General features: G+C 39.7%; 2 protein-coding genes across 2 annotated transcripts; both read left to right on the top strand.

The window, feature by feature from the left end:
- The first annotated feature begins 2,556 nt into the window (after positions 1-2,556).
- mfsd2ab (MFSD2 lysolipid transporter A, lysophospholipid b) lies at positions 2,557-19,287 on the top strand. The gene is made up of 14 exons (XM_023283026.3): positions 2,557-2,797; positions 5,945-6,070; positions 7,014-7,138; positions 11,149-11,272; positions 12,072-12,150; positions 12,258-12,433; positions 12,565-12,655; positions 13,105-13,223; positions 14,156-14,239; positions 16,129-16,212; positions 16,373-16,485; positions 16,581-16,724; positions 17,060-17,236; positions 17,321-19,287. Exons 1-14 carry the CDS (start codon positions 2,717-2,719, stop codon positions 17,373-17,375), a joined length of 1,578 nt encoding a protein of 525 aa, XP_023138794.1. The 5' UTR covers positions 2,557-2,716; the 3' UTR covers positions 17,376-19,287.
- Positions 19,288-21,655: 2,368 nt separating this feature from the next.
- Positions 21,656-22,430, top strand: LOC111576993 (SOSS complex subunit C-like). Its single transcript, XM_035954133.2, has one exon. It carries the CDS (start codon positions 21,917-21,919, stop codon positions 22,226-22,228), a length of 312 nt encoding a protein of 103 aa, XP_035810026.1. The 5' UTR covers positions 21,656-21,916; the 3' UTR covers positions 22,229-22,430.
- The last annotated feature ends 1,693 nt before the right edge of the window (positions 22,431-24,123 follow it).

Here is a 24,123-nt window from a genome sequence, read left to right as displayed (position 1 = left end):
GGACTTGTGAAGGTTGCAATAGAGTGTATCTGATCAGAGATAGCACGGTTGCAAACACACGAGTTTGCCAAAATACACAACGACTGCAAAAGAAGTGTTTGTATATGGGGAGGAGATCACCTGAACTTCAGCTACACACTAAATCACACTGCTGCAAAGGAGTAAAAGTTGTGGGCTATATTCTTATTACCTGCGAGAATTTACTAAAAATAATTTAACAAGACATAACAAAGGCTTTCGGCAGATTATTCTATGACTTAAACTAGACCTTTAATCTTAATGTAGACTTTGCAACTACTGTGTATTTTATATAGGTCACTACACTTTCGTAATAGTAAGCAAATATAATGAAACATAAGTACACTTCTGTAAAGTATTACGATCTTTTATGAATTCTTTTCAGAACTTTTTGATGTTTTGCTTTTATGTATGACTTTGTTTGATTCTACACATAAATTATCAGGAAAATTCATAGATTCTCACTTAGTAAAATATCAACCAGAATCACAAATCATAGAGTGAAGCCCTTTAAGACTTTTAAGACATTTTTTAAAAAGATATTTGACAAAAATTAAGATGATTTAAGACCTCCCACAAACAAACTAAAAAATAAATAAATAAATGCAGAATGAAATTTAACTTATCTGAAAACGCTATCCACAGTGAGAAAATAAAAAGTTAAAATCCTTTAAAAAGTGAATATCTTGCAGTAAATGTGCCAGAAAAAAGATTATAAAATGCTAGAGTACTGTGACATTGGAAAATTGTAAAAAAACAAAACAAAAAAAAAACACCCCCCCAAAAACAAACAAACAAAACAAACAAACAAAACAAAAAAAACATAGCAGCAAGGGTATCATAAAAAAGGTTTAAAACTGTCCTTAGAAAACAGTATTTAAAAAAAACTGCAAAACAATAGTTACTGTATGTATCACAAACACAGCATATAGGTGCTAGTTACACGTAGAACTCTTTTTAAAAACTAGCTAATATTGTAATTTATTCAACAACAAAAAACTTAAAAAACAACAATCACCTTTTGTAATGAAAAATTACACATTATCACCTGAAGAATTAGAGAAAAATATTGCAATATTACAATCGGTAACTTATCATGATAAAAGTCACTTTTTTGCATTGTGTATATGCAAAGTGAGTGAGTTTTATTTTTGAAAAATATAGCAATTTCATTTTGCAATGAGGCAAAAAAAAGCATTATCAAAGACTTGACAAATTCTTATAATTGCTTATTTGGATTCTCATATGTAACTGTTTAGTTAAAACTTCTGCACTTTTTTTCCAGATATTAAATCCATCGTATTTCTTTTGTTACTGCTTTTGGTGTTCCAAATTAAATGGAACTGGAACTAGTCTATTAAAAAGTCACATTTTTATTAGAAGACCTCCTAAATTTCCATGAAAAAACAGGCGTCATGAATTTGGAGTCCTGACTGGAAGTCCAGCCCTGACGTTAGAATACAATAGAATATCCTTTCTTAGTCCCACAAGGGGAAATCACAACGTCACAGCAGCAAAGTGAAAGTAGGAAAAAGCAAGAAAGCACAACTATTAATTAAAGAGGTAAAGTATACACACTATATATACCAGGGGTGTCACTTTTGTAATTTTTTTGTCTTGTTTGTGTCTTTTGTGTAATTTTTTGTCTTGTTTTTGCTGTTTTGTGCCTTTTTTGTCTTGCTTGTGTTGTTTCATTTTTTGTGACCGTAATTTTTCTTATTTTTTGTCCCTGTTTTTTTGTTTGGTTTTGTGTTGTCTCATTTTTTGTCATTTTGTTTCTTGCTTTTGCCATTTTGTGCCTCATTTTTATAACATTTTTCCTTATTTTGGTTGTTTTTTGTCTTTTTTTTCATCTGACTTCTGTTGTTTTGATCATAAAGTAAAATACTATATTGTTCTGTTCCAGATACCTGTGACTAATTGTTTTGTGCCTTTGTAGATAAAGTGTGATCTGGAAGTTGTAATGTGTAAATGATAAACTGAGGCATAATATTATTAAAACTGAATTTACTTTTCTTAGTAAATTTCAGGATGTTCATGATGTTTTGTAAAAAGAATGTACTTTGTTGTACGAAAAAAAGGGAAAGATTTGGAGTTTTCCTTATTTATAGGTTATTATGCTGTGATTTTACTGGTTTGGCCCACTTGAGATCAAATTGGGCTGAATGTGGCCCCTGAATTAATATGAGTTTGACACACTTGATAAATAAGAAAAAAACAGAAGAACACAAGGATACAAAGAACACAAATTTAAGAATATTTACACGAATGAAGTGTACTTTATGAGGAGTGTATATTTGTTAACGAGGCTGGAATAAAATCCTACTTCTTATATCGACCGTGAAGAACGTAAACACTCTGATAAAGCTCGGAGTGGATTTCTGAGGACGTGAGCTCAGTGAGAGTCTTATCTCGTCATGACGGATGATCGAACGTGAGCCGGGCTGACCCGGCGGAGGGGCGGGATGAAGACATGGGGTGAATGGAAGGGGCGGGGAGCTCTAAAAATTACTACATCCACCCTGCTACCACCACATCTCTCCTCAGTTTCCAAACCACGGCGATATCACAGGACGTGTTGCTTCAAACCTCATCGGAAAGACTTGTTTGACATATATTTTTTTTTTATTAGCCGAATTAGTGTTTTCTTTGTGTGTGTGTTTGTGCCAAGTTCAACCAAGAAAGCAGCTCATCTGCGATGGCAAAGGGAGAAGGAGCTGAACAATACTCCAACGCCAGTTTGTTAAATAAACCGGACGGCATCAAGCTCGCCAAGAAGGTGAGTCCATTCATTAGATTTGACTTTAGCGACTGTTCATGGTTTGGATGCTCTCACCAGAAGGCACAAGGAGGAGTGGAAAGCAGGTTTGTTAGAGAGTAAAAACTGACACGTGAATGAATGAAGCGGCTCACCGGCAAACTGACATTTCAAATCAGTGACTCACGTACGTTAGCTAACTTAGGCGCGCGCGTCACCGGTTGTGATATTAGACAGCGACGTATGTCTCATTATTCATTAAAAATAATTTAAAATGAAATAACTAGTCGGTAAAAATGGTAAATAAAATGAAATATAAGTAATTTAATTCATTAAATCAGTGCTGCTTTATCTTCCCTAACAGCCTCCCTCCTCACTCTCATCCCAGAAATTGTTCAAATTGTTCAGCTCCACCAAAGCTACGAAAGACCGTTAAGTTAAATACTTTAAGTCATAATTTTGGTTTAAAGGTTGTAGTATTCGTGGTTTTCTGTGCACTCATCCCCCTCTCCTCAGCCACACGGCTAAATTTAAACCCCGAAAATGCTACTTGTATCTCTCAACAGCTGCCTTTTAATCATAGCCACGTTCGTCTTTGGCCGTTGGCTAGCTCCTCTAATTAGCCACTGGAATTTGCTCATTTGCATAGCAGCGTTTCAAATCAATGAAGGAGTTGATTCGATGAAAAACGTGCAGTCAGGTTGGAAATGTGAGTCTCCATTTTGGGAAAAAAAACACTGTAGGGTGTTGTCGACTATACCAACATGCAATATCTCAGGCTGCAGCCCTCATATCAGTTTATATGATAATGTGTCGCCTGATAGATAGGTGTGTTTCTGCGCTGCGTTCACTGACTTCACCTAAAGCGACCCTGAACAGGAGGGACTTCAATATTGTAGCGTGTCGGTCCATTTGTGAATTGTTTAATATAAATCCGCACGAAGCACATGTAGAATTTTTGGTAACTGTGTTTCTGCTTCAGAAATAATACGACAATGATTCGTATTGTAGTGGCAAAAAACGAGGAGGACGAAATTTGCATCGGCTTGTAAATTCTGGCGTGAGTTGTAATGGAACAGCATGTAAGCTGTAATTTCTAAATTTTCAGTTATGCATATGTTCTTTATCCCCTAAAGTTGCCAAATGCTATTAAAGTTGAGATTTAGACTGCATTTCTAGGGCGAGATATCATTTCTCCGATAGCAATGAACGCAACGGGGAGCACCCACCAAGGCTACGTGTCAAACAGAGGCTGCAGGCAGGAGAACGTTTCCTTAAGTTTCATCCAGAAGGAACCTTTCACTTTCCTGTCTTACCTTTTAAAATAATTCACATAAACTTGAAACATCTCTACCACCTTTGAGTATCAGCAAACCTACCTATTCCATGACATGCCTCTGATCTAAGCATGTTATCAGTTTACAGTAGTAACATGTCATTACTGGTAGCACAGATAGCAGCTGTTGTAGCCTTAGAAGCAGCAATCATGGGCTTCATATCATGTTTGCAAAACAGAGCTGCACGTCTTTACTGAATTATTTTTATTTTTCTCTTTTCTCATCAACCCATTCCTCTTCCACTCATGCAGTTAGCATGCATAATGCAAAGGTAATTCTTTTAGTGCATTGCTTTAAAGCTGTGTGTAGAGGGTGACATTAAGAGACTGTCACACTGACGCATTCCTGTGCTGCATGTAAATGTCAGTACAGTGAGTGCAGTGTATTTATAAGACTAGGAGGGGCAGAAATGTATGTAATCTTATGCGTACAGGTAGAACTAGTGTGGGACAATTACATAAGGTGGAAAAAGAGCCACACTTTAAGGGGACATGTGCATCCCGTGGCAGGGCCAGGTTTGATCCTTGCTATTCACAACCATGGAGACACAACCTATAACAACAAGTAGTCCAACTGCTCTAATGCCAGCCAATGTGTTCATAATTACTCCTATGTTTTGATGGTGCTGGTTTCTTATTTCAGTCAGAGAGTGTTTTGTCGCCTAAACAAAGACTGAGTTGAGTGTATCAACAAGGCAGAGGCTGGTTTATACTGCAGGAGTCACAGTGAAGTTTTGTACTGTGGTCTAAGATCAGAGATGAGGCACTTTATGCCCTCATGCATTTCATTGACAATGAACACTGAAATGTGCTTGCAGGTCAAGGTGATTTTCATATTGATCATGAAGCTGATGATCTCTTAACTCTGTTTACGCTTTGAGGTTATGAACAGCAGCTCTTTCCTTATTCAGCACTACTAATTGAAAAATTCCTGGAGACACAGCAGCACCAACTTTTTGATTGGTTGGGAGGAGGGTGTGTTTCTGCCTCTCTTTGGGCAACAGTAGTCAAAACGGTGATCGCACTGGCAGTTGTCCCTGAGGGTATTTAGCCAGCTCAGACTGCTGCCAAGGTGCTGCCACCCTGGCTTTTGGTGTGAGTGACACCGTGATGTTGTCATGCCCTGGCACTAATCGACACAGATTTGTGTTGCTATTAGAAGAGCTGTTTAGAGTCTGTCTGTTGAGGAAATTATTACATCTACAGTGGAGAAAATGTGGAAGAATGAGTGCTTGTTAGAGAACCAAGGGGTTCTTGTTCCCCAGTAGCTGTTCCTGACTTCTGCCAAATACACTGCACCATGCTTAGCTTTTTGCCAGCTGAACTCTTTGGCTCTTACGACTCTTACTCTGGTGATTAAGAATTTAGGCCACATTCCTCCTGAGGCGCTGAAAAATGGGTTCTTATCTTAATCAGACTAGTGAAGGTTTAATTGTTCAGACAGGAATTGAGAAAATTACCTGTTTGTAAGTTGACAGAATTAAAGTGCATGTTGCTGTTTTACAATCACCCTGTTGAACTGCAGTCGTCGACTCTGGAGAGTTAACCCCTCCTATAATTATAAGGGCCGGGCCTTGCCAAAGTCTAAGAAAGTTTACACAGACGGCTGCAAATACTTATGGACACTTTCTCCAAAAGTTGGTTAATGTTGAATTTGTAATTTTACTGAAGTAAATGTGTATTTAATAATCTTTGCGGTAGATAAACCGACCTCAGTGCTGCTACTATGTTTACACTTTTGTACAATTTTCTAATCCCGATTTTTACTTTCATAAGCAATGTATTTGATCATTTTGCATGACGAACAATATTTATTTCTTATCTCTTTCTAGCATGACAACAGGAACAGATTGTCAGTCTGCAACAAGATATGCTATGCCATCGGTGGAGCGCCCTACCAGATCACAGGGTGTGCCTTGGGCTTCTTTCTGCAGATCTATCTTCTGGATGTAGCTCAGGTGAGTAATACACACACCTGTCCAGACATTATGGGTCCCTTTCATAACACACAGCCAAATATAGCCACCGTGCTGTCTTTAAATGACCCTTTTACTGGGAATGGGAGCATGGTGCACATCCTCGAATGCCCTTGCCAAAGTTCTGTCCTGTCCTACATTAGCGAAATGTGCAAATATGTTTACAGACTTAAGGTCAAGGGGCTGTTCTTCAAAATGTCCCTGTCATCAGGGCACATGCAGGACATTGCAGATATCAAAGCTCACCAACAAAGGGAGATGAGTGTCCTGGAAAATGAAGTGGTGGAAAAAGTTTCTCCCCTGTTTCCATTATTGACTCCCTGATGACGCTCTGCTGTATCCAAAGGCTTATAGGGGCTTGTTCTGAAAAAAAAGTTTGTGTAAGGGACGATGGTAGCACGATGAGGAGGAGCTCGCTTTAATGAGCTCTGACACTAATCTGATGGTTAAAGCTGTGATAGCATGTAAGTCAAAGGCTTCCCAGGGTTTAGCTTTGTTCAGCTTCTAACATTGTTGATTAAGAGTCCATTGGTTGACACAGCATGGCGCAGATTGTACAGTCAGGAGTCAGGCATTCATCGTGCCTGGCGTCCAGTCAAGCTTGTCTGCTCCACACAAATGAACAGCAGACAGACTGAGCTGCCAAGTGGCTCCTTCACTGTTTGGCTTCATCCTTGATAAGGGTTGCCCTTTGGCTACTGACTTTTAAAAAGTTGCTAACTAAACAATAAAATGTCAAGTTTAATGTCGAGTTTTAGAGCTTCACTGCTACTGTTTAACTATACAACCGCAAGTTACATATTCTTTGTCAGCTTTCATGCGACATCTAGTGTGGATGTTGTACTGGTATACATAGACAATAACTATATTTACAGTATTTGTACTGCGCAGAATGTTCTAATTTTTATGTCTTTTCCTTTCATAGTTGGATCCCTTCTATGCCTCCATCATCTTGTTTGTTGGCCGAGCTTGGGACGCTGTAACAGACCCCACAGTGGGTTTTCTGGTCTCCCGGAGCCCATGGACACGTTTTGGACGCATGCTGCCCTGGTATGTCTCATTCCCAGCCACATTCAGCGAGCTGCAGCCTGTATGATACACTAAGACCTGATATATTTGGCAGCTAGATCAACAGTTTAGAGCTTTTTCTCTCAATCTGGGTAATTTACTTCACTCCTAACTGTAATTGTCAGGTCTTTGACTTGACTTTGTTGATAAATCCAGTTAAGTTATTAAATCACTTGTCTCATATTTGTTGTTTGAAATGCTTAATGAAGGGGGGCTTCCATCATCCTTGGTGAGTCAGAGCTCAGAGTGGAAGTTTCCCTGCATCACGCGTTACATGTGTCAGTGTTTGTGGGCGGGGCTTTGTGCTCTGACTGCGTAGGAAAAGCCAGCATCTTCCCAAGAGAGGTTACTATGGGTCATGCTGATGCAATCACCGCTGTATCAAGTCCACTCATACGTCCCCCTCTCAGTCTCACACACACGCCTACTCCCAGCTGCTGCTACGCATACAGGCCATAGAATAATATACTGAAAAATGCCTTTAGTTATAATTATTCAGATTGAACAACTAAAGCCAAAACACAAATACAGGGAATTCTTGCAGATGTATGTTGTGCAAATTTCCCATAGCATGGCCTTCAGCATGGCACTGACAAATACAACACCTGCCTGCTTCCAAGGCTTCCTCTTACAGAGAGCACACAAACCATTTTTCAGGAGAACTTCTTATTCAGTTACTTGAATCTCTGTATGTGTGAATACAGAGCTCATTTTCAGCAATTTGATAAGACGCTTATTTGTACAAATAGACCTTTAAGATACTTTGAATTAATTAAAAAACAAAAGCCTAACCTAAAAATGAGACATGAGACCTGGTATTTTGATTTGCTTTCAGCTTGCATCTTTGTCTGTGTGATGGCAGGCAGAGGGAGTGGGAGGCTTGTGATGCTTCGGGCCTTTTTCATGGAAAAGCTACTGACCCTTTTCGTTTTCTATATCCCCTCCTCCACATTGTTCAATCTCTGAGCATCCTACATGAGTTGATTTCACAGTCTGATCATGAATAATGTCTGACTTTTAAACTGTCTTTCCTGCATTGTCAGAAAGTGCAGACCATTATGACACATGTCTAAGGGGTTAGAATTCATACTGTTACATGAGCGACTTCTGGTGTAGGGTGTCAGCGGAGCTGCTAGTTACAGAAGTGATCGCCAGGCTCCTGTCATCACAGAAGATGTTTTAGAGCTACTGTTCTGTCAGTACATTCAGTACCTTATAGCATGATTAGGATGGAAATGGTCCAGTGACATAAAAGGGTGTCAAAGCGATTGACACTTGAGAGATATTTAAGGTAAATGTCTCAGCAGGGCAAGGCATCTTTATAATGAGTACCACAGGGAGATGCAGGGCCGGGTGCAACACCAGCACATTTACTCACTTCCTGTTTGATTGAAAATATATTCTCCCAAGTTGCTTCTGAAACATGGGTACAAGGGGACACAAATGGGAGATGAAGCTCCTGTGTGGTCTCCTCATCAGTTTCCAATGTTAATGTTCCCTAAGGTGTGCATACCACAAGAACACTTGCATAATTAATTTAGAACACACAGGATGCATCCTGTTCAGATAGTGGTTAGCAATTCCTGAGAATATTGGAGATATACCTCTGTGCAGTTACAGAGAAATGGCTGTTTTTACAGCAAATGAGTAAATGTACACAGTGTAGTCACTGTACATCAGTGTGTCAACAGTGAATGATTTATATCCAAAAATATATAATTACATGCATACTTTTGATATACTTATTCATAAAATCATGTTGACTAACAACAATTGGACTATGTGCTGGAGAGTAATGGTCTAGATCTCATTATTGTAATTTGCAGTCAGCATGATGATGTTTGAATTTCAAAAGTGGGTCATGCAGGAGGCTGCTTGTGCTAAGTGAGCTATATCTCCTGCATTTGTCGAGGGAGATGGGATGTGTGTGGGGGCTGTAGGAGGAGGAACGGAATGGTTGGCATGTTCAGTCACATTATTCAGTCGTAAAGATGTGAGTAGATGAGTGCTGCACATAAGGGCAGGGCGGAAACTGGACAAAGGGGAGCGCAGCCGCTCCATCTTAAAAGCTCTGTGTTTAGGTAGTGGGGGAGGGTGACTACAGGCATGCTCGCTTCTCATTGGTCTAGCCCACAACACACCACCTGTCTTAGCCAATGGCGTCTCAGCTCTCAGCTGCGCAGGGCCCTGTGAGATTTTTAAAGAATGAGTGAGGAATCCAAGAGGTTACTACAGTTCAAGTTTCACTGTCACCGCTTAGCCACAAGTGAGAGAGTTTGGGTTTTCTCTTACTTCCTGAAATTACAAAACAAATACTGAAAATAGTTTGTTTTTTTTAGAGTATAAATTTAACATATAGGTGTTGTACCTGATTCCATGATTTCAAACAGTTTTATGTAGAGTATGATTCAGTTTTGAATATTACTGATTTCTTTTTTGTCAAGGCATGAAACCATCAAGTCAAGGCTTGAGAATCACAGTCGTTGCCAATTTCTTCTTTTATTAACAGCTGTGTGTTCACTGACCCAGCCCAGTATTGTCTGCAAAAAAAAAAGACTTTACATAGAACAAGTTTTCACAGTTAATAGGTGCCAGACTAAAAGCTGACACCTGTTAAGTTAACTTGTATAGATAAAGTCAGTCCTCCTGAGTCAGCACAGCTATTTCAGAGGAGATTTAAATATAATTCCAGGAGGGGGTTTCAGGTCAGTGCTTATATGGCCTGTTGTGTCACTGCAGTTCTGCAAGGATAGTGCAAGTCTTGGCTTAGCCCCTGAACACTGAAGAAGATTTGACTACTCAGGAGTTTTGTATAAAAAATAAAAGCAGGATAACATGTAGAGATTCAGTTGCTATGCTTTTTCTTCTCATTATTGTTCCATGTGTGTTGTGAGATGTGTTGATAAAAATTAAAATCACATTAAAGGCATTTTTACTTAAGCACAGTGATATCATACTGAATGTAGTATGTGTTCAGAAAAAATGATGCACTCCTAAGTGTACCGTCATCTCCAGATAAAACATCTGCTTTAACTGGCCAACCACTCCCACACTGACTTCATACAAGTGTACAGTTAATCATGTCATATGCGCGAGAGAGCAGCCTGAATGCCACTCCTCCTGACAGTTCTCTCTTTAAAGCACATCAGCATTTGATTAGAAATCGGCCCAAGTTGATTAGCAGTGAGTCTCAAATGAAGCTGTTGAGTTGCTGAGCAGTTTGATTGGATATTGTTCAGCGCCATGGGGAGAAAGTGCGTCTGTGTGTGACAGTTTCATGTTTTTCCTTACCATTGTGATGTGTACATGACTTCATATCCTGGAAGATAAGGCTTAAACGGTTCCCGTCAAGCACAGATGGAAGAAGCAGGATTCTCCGACCTTTTTCCGCTTCCACAAGCCAGATGTTTTTTTTTTCCAGCACGTCAGGGGTGTGGCTGAACTCACAATCTCACATCTCACTGGAGAGTGTTGATCTGACCATCAGAAGAATGAGAGGAAGAGCAGTGACTAAAGGAAGTTTCAGAATTTTTTCCTCATGGCGTGAATTTACAGGATGTTAGACTTACGTTCAGTCACCTGATTGTGCATCATTTGCGTTCAGTTAGTCATCTCTACAATGAAGCAAGTTCGCCGTTGTCTGGCAACATTCCCCAGTAGACTATCTACCTATGACCCTCAGATGTGGCCATACTTGAAGCACAACCTGTTTCTTGTGTGGGAACGTCAAGAACCCGGTGTCCCTATTAATGGTAATCATTGTCAGAGGGTCAAAATGAAACACAGCTGATAAGCAGTTGGCACAGCTGACTGAAAGACAGAGTTTGTTATATAATGAGGGGCCCCTATAGTTGTGAAGACTGATAATTGTGTACAGAGTGAGAGCGATTTCACGCCTAAATAGATCACGTTTTCGTCCACTGATGTTGTTGTTGTCTCTCTTCATTCCTCTCCCCCTCTCTTCCCCTCGTGTCCATCCTGTCCATCTGTAGGATCCTGTTCTCAACCCCTCTGGCGGTGCTTTCTTATTTCCTCATATGGTACGTCCCTCCCTTTGAGAATGGCAAAGTCATCTGGTACCTTTTCTTCTACTGCCTCTTCCAGTCGCTTCAAACTGTGAGTACTGCACAAAAACACTCCAAGCGTACTCTCACTTGTCCCACAAATGCAATACAGGGTCACAGCAAAGTATTAGTATTGCCCTGCTAACTATTTACACTCCCCCAGTGGATTTGAGTACTGCATGTAGAGGTCAACATGGGGTGAACTTAAATTGTGATTCATGTTTTTTTACACTAACTTTATAATCATATTGTGTAGCAATATTCCCAAAATGTACAGCATTTCACAAGAACCTAAAATAAGCATTACTAACAGCAAGGAGGAGGTCACTTTAAAGACTGAAAATGGAAGGCATCAGCACCTTTAACCAGATATTAGTAATAACATTTTCTAATCCTCACAAAAGTGTGAAAAAAGCATTTTTGTCCTTCTTACTAAGCATCATTTAGTAGATTCTTTCCTGGCTATGAACAGTTAACTCTCTCATGTTCCTGCTGGTTTACTGGCAACAGCTTTTGCACAGAATAAACAGAGGAGAGTGTTAATTAGTGAGTTTTAGGGATGCTGGTAAATGGACTGTTACCCCTGGACAGAGCAAGTCTTGCCACCCCCCCCCCCACCCCCCCCACCCCCATTTCCTTTCTTTCTGCTAAGCTAAGCTGACCAGCCAATAATGATAGCTTCATATTTACTGTAAAGAAATGAGAGTAAAATCTTCTCCCCTACCTCTGCGAAAGAGCCCAATTACATTTGCCAGAATGTCGATCATTTGTTATAATTTGTCTTTAGTTGTCTACATGACCTAAAATTGGAAGATTTTTCTCACCTTTTTACTCCTTTTCTTTACCATCAGTGCTTCCATGTGCCATACTCTGCCCTCACCATGTTCATCAGCTCGGAGCAGAAGGAGAGAGACTCTGCCACTGCATATAGTAAGTATCATAGAACAAGCCTTGTATCTCCTACATTAATCTTCTAGCAGACAGATATTGAGTGTGTCACCTCTTTGCTAAACGTCTCTGGTCTGTCCTCCCATCAGGGATGACGGTGGAGGTTTTGGGCACTGTGCTCGGTACAGCCATCCAGGGGCAGATAGTAGGCATGGCGAATGCTCCCTGCCTCCCAGGACCCGGCGACATCGTGGCAGACTTGAGCAACTCCTCCATGTCTGTTGGACTCAATGTGTCCGAACCTGTCATCTCCCTGGAGCACACGGTAAACAAGTTTATCTATTAGTCCTTTGTTTGACAAGTCAAAGCTAATGGCAAATTCTTGTAGAGTTGATGAGAGAACATGAGATTTAGAAAACAAATGATGTTTGCTAACTGAACTTCTCTTCCTAACAGAGAACGGCCTACATGATTGCATCTGGTGTCATCTGCTTGATCTACATCCTCTGTGCTATTGTTTTATTCTTCGGTGTGAGGGAACAAAAAGGTGAGATTTTTATCTTTCAGCCAAACTCACTCCATCCTTGAAGTACCTCATTTAAGCTTTTTTTTTTCCTCCAAAGCAAGACCCAGAAACTTAAGTTACTCAATTTTTGCTTCCCGATTGGTCGCAGATAAACAAATGTCTTTCATGTGACCGAGCTGTAAGTGACGTTTCTACTCTCGTCCAGTGGGGATGTGCAGTTGTAGCTGTGTACTGTGGTGTGATTGTGGGCTGACAGTCTGTGTGAGAGCATCAGGCTTTGGTTAAATTTGAAGCCCTTGTGACCGGTGATTGGAGTGATCAGACACTTCTTGTTCTGTAAAGGATGAGCCTACAAAGCAGTTACTCATGAAAAATAAAGCAGTAAAGGGGACGTCAAAAGATTATGAAATGTATTCAAGTGGATCTAGTTTAGCGGTTTTCTTCATTCTTCCCATGTTTCCTCCTTCCAGAGTCCTGTCGTCTCAGGTCAGAGCCCATGTCCTTCTTCCAAGGGATTAAGCTGGTGATGGGGCATGGACCATATGCCAAGCTGGTCATGGTGTTCCTCTTTACCTCACTAGCTTTCATGGTACGTATAAGAGACACACACACTGTTTATTTTACACTCTGGATTAGTTTATGTACAGTATGTTAGCCATTCTGTAGCTAAGTGTTTGTTTTTTGGTTACTAAAAGCCCCTTTCAGACAAGCTCCTTTCAGCTTCTAAACATGTCTGGTCACCCTTATATAGAAATAGAAATCTTACTAGGTTGAAACTAGCAGCTTTAGCATGTATCACTTAACACAGCACCAGTCTGAACTGCATGTAGTCCCATTCACAGATTGCCAGTAAATATGTCAACATAATTTTGGTAGTTACTTTAATTATTATCCAGGTGTTGTTCTTTATTTTGTTATGGGAACACATCCATGTATACCACAACTAGTCTACTGCAACAGATATCCTCATGAGATTGTGCAATGGAACAATCTCTGCAATAAAACACTTGATACGACATACGAAAAATAATTAGACTTTGATAAAAGGATCAGGCTTTATAAGCCACAGTTAGATTACTTGGCAGAGGTCCTCAGGTTGAACTCTTTCAAAGCTGCTACACTGAGACTCTCCATCCTGTCTCCATGTTGAAAAGCTTTCTATTAGTTTAGGTTTTATCTTTTGTTTATAAGTAGCTCCTTGAACCTTATTGTACGGTTAATTATTGTGCCAGCACGCTCGCACTCCGTTACTACTGTGGCTGTATCTGAGGATTACTAATGTAAAAGTGATGTCTGAAAGACTGAACGCTGTCACTTGAAGCCAGCAAAGTTGTGTGTCCAAAGTCTGGAAAAGGCTGAAGTTCAGCCGGTTCTTCTTATGTTTAATGTTGGGAGTCTGTCACTGGTTTGCTCTCCCAGCCAGAATTTACTTGGCACCTCCAAGCTTGGCCCGAAATGTTTGTATTTGTGTGTTTAGGCAGTAAAATATGACTGAGTGAGCCTCTTTGTTTCATCCTGCAGCTCCTGGAGGGAAACTTTGCTCTGTTCTGCAGCTCCACGCTGGGTTTCAGGAACGACTTCCAGAATATTCTGCTGGCCATCATGGTGAGCATGCCCACAGACATCCACAGGTGGCACTTCCAAACAAACACAGATAGGTGCACCGTTCCCACAGCAAAAGACCGCATTTCAGTCAGCATATGAAGCCTTGAGCTGCCCATTTGTGTGGAATAAGTTACGGCTTCGGAGTGCAGACAAAGGCCTTCCCTCCCAAGGCGAACACATAAATTGTCCTCAATTACAAGGCCGCTCTGTACTCTGTTATAAAGCAAGGCTCCTGGGTGAGTTCTTCCATGATGTGTGTCCACTCTGACTGTTCAGCCTGAATGCCATCCCATTCCCATAGACAGTAGTGGAGCCACATTCATTTCTCCTTTCATGTCTCAGCCTCCCTTTCATATCAACCTGTACACAGAAAAAGAAAAAAAAAGCTCAAATCAAAGACTCCCTCGGCGCTCCGACCCTGACAGGTATTAAACCCAATTAATCCATAGATGTGCTTGGCTCTCACACAGTACAGCTGTACCGACTGAGAAAGCACAGGTTAGTGAGGTTGAAAAGATTACATGCTTTGAGCCTTTACTTTATGGAAAGGATTATAGAGGCAAGGCAGTTACCTTTTTTGAAGTACATTTATTTAGTGAAATGATTTTTGTTGAGAAACTGCCCCTTTATGAAGTATCCAATAACGAGCAGGAAGAGATCCTAATCCTCACCTTCAGTAATACGATGCGATGTCACACTAATCTAACCCGTTCAGATCTTATTAGAGCTAAGATAAGTCAAATCAAATTACAGGTATTATATAAGGACCTGTGTCTCAAACCGGTTGTCAGATACTGAATCAAAACCGTAAAGGTCAAATGTAATGAAACATTGTATGAGAGCAGTGGGGAGTTCATTAACAAGGGACAAACAAAAAGAACCTTGTGTGTCCATTTTGCTTCTGTGAGGCACGTTGCACAAAGCATGCTGTACAGGACATTGTTCTCCAGCCGTGATGCGCAGCAAATTAACTCATTTTCAAGGACTGGGCGGTGTTTGTAGCAGAAGTAGCCGTGTTGTCCTCTTCAGTTTCATTTAGAAATGCATTGAGCCCAACATGCTTTATGAGGTGCATTTAAAAGATAAAACTTTATTAAATGATAATAATGTTTGATTTCTAAGGAAAGGGCTGATAAGGCTCATAGGATTGAAGGATGTTCTGTGCAGGAGAGTTCCATGGACTTTGGATTTTGAAGATGAACTGATTTCAAGTGCACGCACACTGCTGCTGATAATATATGTAAAAAAGTATCCACATGCAAGTAGAAAGGAAATGAAATTCAAATGAAATGCGTGTTTACTCACAGTGAGACACCACATGAAGGCGCTTTGAAAGCCACAGAACAACGTGGTTGCAGCACAGATGACTGTGCAGTGATGTGTAGGCGGTGTATCTTTCAGCTTAGTATTTCGCTTGTATCCATAAGCAAATGTGGAAAAATACTGTTGCACAATGGCTTTGTATTATTCCCACCTTTAGTCAAATATGCAGAGGTCAGAGGCCAAACTGATCTGAGCGTGCCTTCTGCTCCCCCTGCAGACTCGGACGCTTACCTCTGTGGAATTCTGCATTACGTTGAGCTCGGATTTGTTTTGGGAAGAGCTGAAGAAGCCATATTGTCTTCCATAGTCACTGTTGTGTTTGGCAGATAAGAGAGGTCAAAGTGCTCCGACATCACAACATTTCAAGTCCCGTCAAAGTCAGTCGGAAGTTGAAGCACTTTGAGAATGTTTCTGATATTGTGCTTCTTTCTTTCCCGTTACGTAATAGAGAGGCTTCATCAACCTGTTTATAGAGGGTCTTTTGTGAAATTTACAGGAACTCATTTGAATTTTGGCAAAACAGCTGGTTAACCAGACTTGGAATGTTTTTTTCTTCCCTCTCTCAGCTCTCTGCTACCCTGGCCATCCCTTTCTGGCAGTGGTTTCTGACTCGCTTTGGGAAAAAGACGGCAGTTTACACTGGAACCTTGGTAAGGCTCACAATCTGGTCCAGATCGTATGAAGCCTTTAACACTGGCAGGAATTAAGTGTTATTTTAGGAGTTATGTAAAACTGCTGTAGTGCCATTAAGAAGCCTGTTTTGGGAAGTAAATCTTTCAATGTGTTGATGTCTGAATGTGTTCTCTCCAGTCTGTGGTTCCCTTCATGATCCTGGTGGTGTGTCTGAAGAGTAACCTGATTGTCACCTACATCGTTTCCTTCTTTGCTGGGGTTGGAGTGGCTGCAGCCTTCTTGCTGCCCTGGTAAGAGCCCTGCTGACTCTTCATCTGGATTGCTGTTTTGTTTTAACAGTAATATACATGTATGACTTCTTCTGACTAACATTTTGTTATTTCAGGTCTATGCTACCGGATGTCGTTGATGATTTCCAAGTGCAAAACCCTGAGTCCACCGGCCACGAAGCTCTCTTCTATTCTTTCTACGTCTTCTTCACTAAGTTTGCCTCTGGAGTCTCCCTGGGCATCTCCACTCTCAGTTTAGAGTAAGAGCTCACACAAGCATGTACTACACTTTAAACTGATAAAAATAATTCAATCAAAATATTAAAGGCTACCTAAGGCTAAGTCAAATCTCCCTGCACCCAAATCCCACATCAAAGCGTGTGTGCATCACATGACTGACTGCACCAGTGTTCGCCTTTTGATCAGTGATTTTTTTTTCCACATCAGCTTCTCAGTTGCAGTAAAAAATTACTGAATGTTAGATCTCTAAATAGTGCTTTGCAATATATAAAGTACTTCATACACATTAGTCTCTAAGTCTGTTTTCTGTTTGATAATTATGGTTTTTTTTTGGTTTTTTTTGTTTTTTTTTTAGCTTTGCGGGCTACATCAGTAGAGGCTGCTCTCAGCCAGAGGAAGTGGACATAACTCTGAAAGTGTTGGTTTCAGCCGCCCCCGTCGCTCTCATCATAATCGGCCTCTGCATATTGTACTCATATCCCATCAATGAGGAGAGGAGGCAAGGCAACCGCAAACTGCTCCAAGAACAGAGGTAAGGCTGTGGAATAGGAAAACACTTGTGTCTGTGTGCATATGTGAAGCAAAACTCCAACTGAAGTCTCTTGTTTTCTCACAGGGACAACGAGGTGGATTCAGAAACAGACTCGACAGAGCTGGCCAACATGGTGTAGCACACTGTAGAAGACCCATGGACCAGTCGGGTGATCCACTGGGATTTTGCACTGGGCGGGACCAACGGACCTGGGCCTGTGGCATCGTACAGACACTACCTTGTCCAGTCACACTGCTGCTGTTCCACATACTGAACTTGACTGACTCAAAAGTGTAATTGTTTTGGCCACGCTGAGGCGTTTCTAAAGACAAACATCCTACCCTCTGCATTTTTTTTCCTGGCATGACAGTCGCTCTTTTCTTTTGTTCAGTCAGATCTCAAAAGCCTTACTTTTTGTAGAACATACTTTTGAGCACTGTGGATTTTTTTTTTTTTTACAGATTGATCTCGTTCTCAGTTGAAATTGCACAAAACCATGAAATGTGTTGGGAGCTTGTGGGCATATTATTGGTGCTACTCGCTGAAACTGAGCAGTTTCCATCCTTGTAAATACCACATGGAACATTAATGACCTTTAGCACTGCGTTGAAAACAACTTTATACTTCTGACATATAAACATTGTGAGAAACTTGAACAGCGATAACGCCTTAATTTGTGCCCCATTTTTTGGGTTAAAAATCCAAAATGGACAAACTGACTTGTCAGGCACTTGCTCTTAAGTCATTGACTTGGTGTGTGATTTGAACACGTTTAAATGTGTTGTAATTTTACAGTTTCTACTTGTAGTTTACAGAAACCTGCCAGCCAATCTGTTTCCCCCTCATTCCCCACTGGCTTTTTGTTTAGGAAGAATCCGTAATAATGTGATGTTGGAAGTAGTAGCCAAACAGTAACAGCCGTGCTCTGAAGGGCTTGATTTATTTCCTTACCATAGTATTAAAACCACTACAATAGTCAAAACAGCTAGTTTGCACACATCACTGCAATATTTATCGAACGTTTGCATTATTTACAATATTATTATTTATAGGACAGCTACTACAAGAAAAGCGTCTCTTCCCTAAGAGCTTTACTTCCCTAATACTGAACAAAATGCTGGCCACAGCCGGTACTAATTTAGTAATTACAATATTTAAATATTTATTAGTTTTGATTTTACTTCAATTCATGTGTGCCAGAAAGTCATGCTTCTTGCAGTATTTAAATCTATTTAAGGCCTGTAAGGTTTTTCTAACTGACCGAGGAAGGTTCTAAGTGAGGGAAATAGGGTGGAAGTCAAATTTTAAAACATTCACGCGCCTTTTAATGCATGTTGCCATTGCTACTGTCTTTGCTCTATATGCATTTAAAAAAAGGGAAGCACAGAATAGTAAAAAAAAAAAAAAAAAAAACAAGATTGGAATATGGAGACGTGAACTTGCTGTAGTTGGGTGTTTATTTTCCTTTGTACATATTTGTGTTTATTGAAGAAACAACCAGGATACTTTGATCATCTCAATCCCTGTCGTAAGAATGAGGATTGACATATTTCATATCTATTGATATGGAAATGTGTACATGCAGTGTCATATGTTATACATACTGTTACATCTCTGACATGTTGTTTCCGACAACTGAGTTGCCGATGTGAAGTGTTTTTTTTTCTCTCTCTCCTTTATATCCCTAGTAGAGGATACTGTACATGCCAACATGGTGCCATTTTCACTCACTCAACCTGTAATAATTGTACATCCTGTAAATCTCATCTTGTTTTATTTGGTCTTTTGTGTATCGTCTTTTATGGATTTATTTGTGAACTTCCCTCATGACTCTGAGGCTGTAGCCAAATGTGTGAGCTTTAACCCCACAGGGACACACAGAAGCCTTGTGTACACGCCTCCTGTGCATATGTATATATTGTATATGTAAACCTGTAAATATCTTTGATATTTGTGGCTGCAATTGAAATGAACGTATGTACACTGTACTGTAGTTATTTAAGAAAAATGTGATGGAAAAAGATGTTAATAAATACTAATTGATAAGTGTACTGTGAACAAGTTACCAGCACTTCTTTCCTTCCAACTACTTTATAATGCACAATTAAGTTATTGTGTAACCCTCACATGAACAGTAAAGCAACAAAGTTTGCTCAGAGCGGACCCAGAGAATCCTTCTGTCATTGGGTTTGTATGTTTATTTTTTGCAGAATCATAACTTTAGTTCTAAGTTAGTCTGGTTAATCTATAGAACTAATAGTACTGCAGGTAAAGTTGTGTTTTGTCTCATTTTTTGTGGTGTTAATCCTCAACATTGTAGTTGCTGAGGTAAATCCACACTATAAATACCACTGTAGGGTGTTAACCTCAATATTTAACCTCATAAAACTATTACAACACTATGACTTGCTTCATAAATACTGGTAACTTGACGTGCATTACGTGCATTACGGATGAAAAACGAAATGCTTCCAGAAGAGATACTGATACATTATATATAGATATTTGAGGAGCTTCTTGCAAGCATTGCCTGCAAAACATTCGAAACTATCTAGAGCAGATTGTTAGAGCAGCACAAGTACAAATAAATAGACCTATAAATGTATAATCTTACAAAACATTGAAAATTTTGCAAAATAATGAATAGAAACCTGATGACTGTCTTACTATATTTACCAGTCAAACTGTCAGTTGATACTTTGCCAGACAGTTTGCAAAGTCTACATTTACATAGTTATTCATAGTAAACTGCTGCCATCTAGTGTTGGGGACATCATTGCATGTATTACCTGTACTGTGAAAACAATGGAACAAAAAGGGCTTTAAATAATAGAAGAATAGATGTAGTAGAGTGGAAGTACAAAGTGGCACAATTTTAGATTTTTGATTCTTCGATCTTACTATATTTATTGGGTCAGTCTGTGCCATTTCAGATTAACGGTGTTGCTCTGCTGACTCAGATTTTGTTCAGAGTTTACTTATTTGATATTTAGGACCCAAAACTAAGTTCTGTAAAAATATTTTTGGCTGAATTTTGAATCGTTTCAGAACTGGAATATTTATTCTTTAAAAATTCATTCTTAAAAAACAGAACTTCTGATTTAGAAAGCCATTTTTAAGAGTTCAGTATCACCAGACAGACAACTCTCACAGAGTTACATGAGGTGAGGACAATGACAAAACTGTTTCCAGCAGATACAGAAGATCAAATGGCTCCAGGAGAGGCCACATTTTGAATTATTGTCTCTTGGAAATGGATAAAAGTGCAACATTTTAAACAAGGCCAGCCTTGTTTAAAATGTATTGGGACCCCAGAATATTCCTGTAAGTGTGTATATATGGATGTATCTATATTTTCCACTGACAATACAGTCTTTGGTCAACATCTCAGTAAGATGAGTAGAACTTAGAGTGTGGTAAATGTTGATGTCACTCTTTTATAGGTCCACAAAAACTGATTTACGAAGGCGTCTCTATATTGTCATTTTTTGTGCAAAGTTACAAACTGCTTCCCTGTTTTCTTCATGTAAAATTGAACAACATATGAGGTCTAACTTGCTAACTTGCCTTGCTGAATGCTCCCATACATTAAATACATAGATGATTCGACACACATCAAAATAAATCTAATGCTTATTAAAATAAATTATGGTAAGGACTATATATGACACGTCAAACAGGATGTCAATGCAGCACTAAAAGTAACATTTTAAAACAATGCAAAGGAGTACAATTTATATGATTTATTTGCGGAAATAAAACTCACAAAAACCATTTCAGTGTCTCTGCTAGTTTTAATGTTCAGTTTTTACTGTCTGATGATGGAGGCCAGTTGAACAACAAATCAGATTTGACACAGACTGACTCTAATGTGAACCTGGAGGTGTTAGAGGACATTCAGTACACAACAGAAATCACTTAAATATCAAATGATTTAAATTTTTTGCCACCTCTAAGTCATTACCATATTTCTACACAGTCATTTAAGTGTTAGTACATTTGATAATCAAATTGCCAACTGATATTTGAATTTTTCCAGTTTAAAAAGGCTACACTTACACAAACAGCATTATACTTATGAAACATTGTCACCTAGTGCTGGGGATTTGAGTTATTTTTAAGAAATACTGTAAAGCAAAAATATATGCTCAATTCTGCAGTAAATGTGAGACGAATAAACTACTACCTGCTGATTTTGTTTCTCTTACATGATGGCAATGGTAATTGAATTCTTCATTTACTTAAAAACACAGTTTTTACAAAGTCAGTACAATATAAATGCTGACTCGTTTATTTATTTTATTTGAAGTCCCTTGTTTTGTCGCTGTCTTCGCAGTACCGGTTAAACATTTAATATCAAATCCTAGCTTTCAGCTCTGATTATTCGTGTTGGACAATATGGTGTTTTAATTTCGGTGCGCTTTTATTTTGAAAGCCGAGCTTTCGTGCTTGCAGGTGGTCGGCTGTGTTGCTAACAACAGTGAGCTAAAACAACGCAGTCTTCACGACTTAATTCTGGACTTTCTTCGTGTCTCTCCGGTGTCCACAGCAGCAGCAACAACAACCTAGACAAACACACACCGCGAAGGCGCTAACAGCCGACTTTACCCGCCTCATGGGCTTGTGAACCCGCTGTGTGCTAGCTGTTAAGCTAACAGCTAAGCTAACAGCTAAGCTAACATGGCCGCCAACCCGCCCGGACCAGGCTTCCAGAACAAGACTCGGGTCGCCATCCTGGCCGAGCTGGACAAGGAGAAGCGTCGGCTGCTGCAGAGCCAGTCCATGAACAGCCCCGGAGCCAACATCCCGCTGTCGTCCAGACCCAGCCTGAAGGAAGTGAGGGACAGCGCCGAGCAGCAGCACATCGCCGCCCAGCAGAAGGCCGCCCTGCAGCACGCACACGTCCACTCGTCCGGCTTCTTCATCACCCAGGACTCTTCGTTTGGAAACCTCATCCTCCCGGTGCTGCCCCGGCTGGAGCCCGAGTTTTGACTCTGACAACCGTCACAGACACTGATGGCAGCTCACAAACTGTTGTTCTGTTTTTTTTAAATGTGTTCTTGTCCTGTAATGACACAATAATTTAGATTTTAACTGACATAATTAAACATGGTATTTGAACATAATAAGCGTGTTTGTATCAGCAGGGATTAGCATAGGAAAGCTGTGTCCTCATAAAGAAATGACATCCATACATTATCTCTGCTGTAATTATTCAGTCACCACCTTTCACTGCACTAATTATGATTCTCAGACTGTGTGTTGACACGTTTACTGGTATAATAACACAGTGGTTGCTCAGTTAACCCTCGTGTCGTCCTGCGGGTCAAAATTGACCCGATTTAAAGTTGGAAAATGTGGGGAAAAAAATATTTTCACAGTGAAACTTTTGATGTCCACATTTTCAACATTTTTGGGATTTTTTTTAGCATATATATATATATATATATATATATATATATATATATATATATATATATATATATATATATATATATATATATATATATATATATATACACACACATACAGGTAAGCAAATCCTGTTCTGAAATAAAATGTGTGAGTTATCCAATCAGTAATTTGAGCTCATACTGAGCCGCACCCTCGAGAAGATCATGCGTAATATCAAATGAATAATTGTAATAATCATGGAAACATGCTGGAAGAGCTACATTCATTAACAGGATTAAATCGGTCCTCCTAAACATCGGCCTGAGATGAACTTGCAACTAGCTCAGTAGAGGAGCATGCAACAGTTGGCGTTTGAGCAATATGCGGAACACTTCCATGAACATTATTTAGGTGCTTCTGAAAGCCTGCGTATGTGAGAAACTGAAGCCTGCAGCCTGGCTGAGAACAAAACAATTTGAACTTGGGATAGTAATTCCAGGATAGTAACTGTGTTCAACTCTTACATGTGAAATCAACTGCACACTGCTGGCATACAGTTTCTGACATAAAAAACAGGTCAGCATTGTTTTACTTCTTACTCACAGAGTGAGAGTAATACTGGTTGGTTAAGCAGCCAGGCTCTCAAGTCTCTCACTCTGGGTGACTCCTTCATTCTCCCCACATCAATGTTATACACTGTTGTCTGCAAGAATGTATAAAAGCTTACCAATACAGCATCAAAAGACAAATTAAACACATAATGTGCTTTGAAAAGTCCATCAAATGCCCTAAGTGAGCGCTTTGTCTGGCATGGAATGAGATGCTTATCCACGGTGATGTAGAAACTGTACCTTACTCTTCTGACGTCCAACAGTGAGGAGGTAGGGCTGCTGACCGTGCTGGTTGTGGAGATGTTCCTCCAGTCTGCAGCATGACTGCTGATGAGATAAGAAAGCTGAACATTATTCACTTGAATGATGTTCAGTCAATAAAAAATTACACTGAATACATCCATCTTCATTCGTTCGTTCTAACATCCTCTGACTAAATAGTGCAAGATTGGAACACCTATTAAGAGTTCTTTTACATTTCATTCACTTAGAACATCTCTCATATCCACAGGTAGCAAAGAATGTGACTTTAAAAAAATTACTTTAAAAATGTAATTACCTTATGACAGACTACAAGTCTCTCAACTGCATCACTTGTACTGATTTTGAAGATTTTGGCCCGCCTGCTTTTGGTGGAAGAGATGTATCAGCAACGGAAGCCAGGCCATTTCTTGGTCGTAGGCTGAGGCTGAAAAGCCACAAACTCTGACTGAAAAGTCTTCCAACTGAGTTCTTTAAGCTGATATAAAACAGAGAGGAATTGTGATATTTACAAGTCTTCTATTGTTTAGATTTATCCCAAAAGTACATCAAGTTTCACAGATGCATAGAAATAAACAAATCCAGTTAAATTGTTAAAGGTACTAAATGTACATTTGTACT

This window comes from Amphiprion ocellaris, chromosome 15 (assembly GCF_022539595.1).
Source record: "Amphiprion ocellaris isolate individual 3 ecotype Okinawa chromosome 15, ASM2253959v1, whole genome shotgun sequence".
Classification (NCBI taxonomy): domain Eukaryota; kingdom Metazoa; phylum Chordata; class Actinopteri; family Pomacentridae; genus Amphiprion; species Amphiprion ocellaris.
Note: the sequence above shows the minus strand (reverse complement) of the source record. Positions and strands in the feature narration are given on the sequence as shown.